General features: G+C 46.9%; 1 protein-coding gene across 1 annotated transcript; it reads left to right on the forward strand.

The window, feature by feature from the left end:
- The first annotated feature begins 2,190 nt into the window (after window positions 1-2,190).
- On the forward strand, window positions 2,191-3,226 carry LOC140455973 (RNA-binding protein 3-like). The gene has a single exon (XM_072550698.1). It carries the CDS (start codon window positions 2,236-2,238, stop codon window positions 2,653-2,655), a length of 420 nt encoding a protein of 139 aa, XP_072406799.1. The 5' UTR covers window positions 2,191-2,235; the 3' UTR covers window positions 2,656-3,226.
- The last annotated feature ends 358 nt before the right edge of the window (window positions 3,227-3,584 follow it).

Genomic DNA, 3,584 nt, shown 5'->3' on the forward strand with positions numbered 1-3,584 from the left:
GAAGACTGGAGGTTGGCAAACATGGTGCCACTGTTTAAGAAGGGTGGTAAGGATAAGCCAGGGAACTACAGACGAGTGAGCCCGACCTCGGTGGTGGGCAAGTTGTTGGAGGGAACTCTGAGGGACAGGATATACATGTATTTGGAAAGGCAAGGACTGATTAGGGATAGTCAACATGGCTTTGCATGTGGGAAATCATGTCGCACAAACTTGATTGAGTTTTTTGAAGAAGTAACAAAGAAGATTGATGAGGGCAGAGTTGTAGATCTGATCTATATGGACTTCAGTAAGACGTTCGAAAAGGTTCCCCATGGGAAACTGATTAGCAAGGTTAGATCTCACGGAATACAGGGAGAACTCGCCATTTGGATACAGAACTGACTCAAAGGTAGAAGACAGAGGGTGGTGGCGAAGGGTTGTTTTTCAGACTGGAGGCCTGTGACCAGTGGAGTGCCACAAGGATCGGTGCTGGGTCCTCTACATTTTGTCATTTACATAAATGATTTGGATGCAAGCATAAGATATACAGTTAATAAGTTTGCAGATGACACCAAAATTGGAGGTGTAGTGGACAGTGAAGAGGATTACCTCAGATTACAACAAGATCTTGACCAGATGGGCCAGTAGGCTGAGAAGTGGCAGATGCAGTTTAATTCCGATAAATGCGAGGTGCTGCATTTTGGGAAAGCAAATCTTAGCAGGACTTATACACTTAATGGTAAGGTCCTAGGGAGTGTTGCTTAACAAAGAGATCTTGGGGTGCAGGTTCATGGCTCCTTGAAAGTGAAGTCGCAGGTAGATAGGATAGTGAAGGCGGCGTTTGGTATGCTTTCTTTTATTGGTCAGAGTATTGAGTACAGGAGTTGGGAGGTCATGTTGCGGCTGTACAGGACATTGGTCAGGCCACTGTTGGAATATTGCATGCAATTCTGGTCTCCTTCCTATCGGAAAGATGTTGTGAAACTTGAAAGGGTTCATAAAAGATTTACAAGGATGTTGCCTGGGTTGGAGGACTTGAGCTATAGGGAGAGGCTGAACAGGCTGGAGCTGTTTTCCCTGGAGCGTCAGAGGCTGAGGGATGACCTTATAGAGGTTTACAAAATTATGAGAGGCATGGATAGGATAAATAGACAAAGTCTTTTCCCTGGGGTCAGGGAGTCCAGAACTAGAGGTCATAGGTTTAGGGTGAAAGGGGAAAGATATAGAAGAGATCTTAGGAGCAACTTTTTCACGCGGGGGTGGTACAAATATGGAATGAGCTGCCAGAGGAAGTGGTGGAGGCTAGTACAAATGCAACATTTGAGAGGCATTTGGATGGGTATATGAATAGGAAGGGTTTGGAGGGATATGGGCCGGGTGCTGGCTAAATTGGGTTGGGATAGCTGGCCGGCATGGACGGGTTGGACCAAAAGGTTTGATTCCATGTTGTACATCTCTATGACTATATGTAAATCACAAAACGTTTTTAAAAAGTTACATTCTCAGGTTAACTGTAACACTTGGTATCAGGCCAGATAAGATGTTGAAGATGTTAACCCCCTGTGTTCTATTGTCTGTGCCATAATCTTTCGACTGATTCTAATATTAAAAATTTGTTAACAGAGTTTTACATGGCTTCATGTAGTTTTTAAGCAAAGTACAGTGTAACTCTACAAGTGCAAGTTCACCCCACAAACGAACGTGTGTATATGTGCATGTGGGTTTTTGTGTGTGTATGTGTCTGGGGTGGGAGTTGTGAGTGAGTGTAAAGGGACCCAAGTCTATGAGAGGGTGCGTGTGGGAGAGAGCGTGTATGTGTGTGTCTGTGGGGTGTTGCAAAGGACTTTGTTGAGTATAGGTATTTTAAGCGGCATTACTAAATTAAAACAGGTTTTAACAAACTCAATACTGTGAATTACAAGAGTCCGTGACGGGACTCATGTCAGAATGAGAGCTAATCCATTTAGGAGTAAAATCTAGAAGGACAATAGTAGAAATGTAACATACTTTGCCTGTGCAGGTTCTAGCCAACAGATATTTCAGAACCCGCCTTCAGAGCCCGAGCAGAAAGAGGCTCCAAACATGGCGGCGCAGACTCAAGCATGGCTGCCCCTGCCTTTACACTATTGGCCACACTGAAACGGTACTGTCCAATGGTACACCTTGTTGAGAGAGGGTGGCCGCAGTGCGGCTACTTAAAGAGGCAGCAGGCGGGCAATTCTCAGAGACAGCGTGCGCAGAGATCATTGTAGCAATATGTCCGACGAAGGAAAGTTGTTCGTCGGCGGCCTGAACTTCGACACAGACGAGCAATCCCTGGAAGAGGTTTTCTCCAAGTACGGCCAGATCGCTGAGGTGAAAGTGATTAAGGACAGAGACACCATGGCTTCCCGCGGCTTCGGCTTCATCACTTTCGAGAACCCGGACGACGCCAGGGACGCGCTGCAGGCCATGAACGGAAAATCCATCGACGGGCGGCAGATCCGAGTGGACCACGCCGAGAAGAAGTCGGGAGGAGGCGGCTACGGCGGTGGCCGAGGCGGTTACGGACGTGGACGAGGAGGCGGTGGCTACGGCTCTCGGCAGTACGATTCGCGGGCGGACGGCTACTACCGGGGAGACAGCTATTCCCGGGGCCGGGGAGGAGGCTACGGAGGGCGCAGCTCCTACCAGTGACACTGGTCATGGTCTAAATCCGAGGTCTGACCTCCTCCCTCTCGGTTTTGCTATTTTTTTTTTGTTTAGGGAAGAGATGGAGATCCGTTAATTTCCCAGCCTCGTGTTTTCCCTACTAGAATATAATTGTTGGCCATTTTTTTGCCCCCCGCCATGTACCGGTTTGAGAGGCTGGCGGCTGCTGATCGATCTCTGCTTGTCCCTGCTCCCGTTATATCGGGCGGCTGTAGCCCCATCGCTATTGTTCGGCCGAGAGTTTTCATCTGTTGTGACTTTTTAAGTAATAAAAACCAAACCACCTAGGTTGTATTCTTTGCATAATCCGAAGGACATTTCTAAGAATGTGTCTTTGCTTGGCGGTCGGTCAAGAGATCGCGAATTCTAATAATCACCGTTGGTTTTTTTTTTTCAAAGTCATTTTATGTGATAAAAGAAATTTAAATCCCGCCTCAGGCGTGGTGAATTCATTTATTTTCGAAAAGCAATATTGATGGGATGTTGATAACATTTTTTTGTACGAAACTTGTTTCTTGGAGAATGGCAAAAAAAAAATTAAACATTATAAATTGAATTGTTTGTGGCGTTGTTATTTTGCGACAGTCGAGTGAGGGAGTTGGCTCTGCCTGGGTTGTGTTTTTTTTTAAATTCCTCCTGGTGAAGAGAACTGGAACATGGCGGCAATGCGGTGTGTGTAATTCACGTCCCTTTCTCTCTGTGAAGGTGCAGAGCTCACACAAAGCTGGGTCTAGCGCCGGCTGGGGGTGGGTGGGGGGGATTCTGCTTTCAGACTCTGCCTCATGGCCACGTGGAGGAGAGCCCCGGCTATTACCCACCCACTTTTTTTTTCCCTCTACAGCAGAGGCCATGCTGCATGTAGCCTGGAGTTATTCTTATTCATACCCACTTTCATTCCAAGCACCTCTTTTCCA

This window comes from Chiloscyllium punctatum, chromosome 3 (genome assembly GCF_047496795.1).
Source record: "Chiloscyllium punctatum isolate Juve2018m chromosome 3, sChiPun1.3, whole genome shotgun sequence".
Lineage (NCBI taxonomy): Eukaryota > Metazoa > Chordata > Chondrichthyes > Orectolobiformes > Hemiscylliidae > Chiloscyllium > Chiloscyllium punctatum.

Excerpts from the sequence above, each read along its gene's own strand:
- LOC140455973 (XM_072550698.1), top strand. The coding sequence starts at position 2,236 with ATGTCCGACGAAGGAAAGTTGTTCGTCGGCGGCCTGAACTTCGACACA.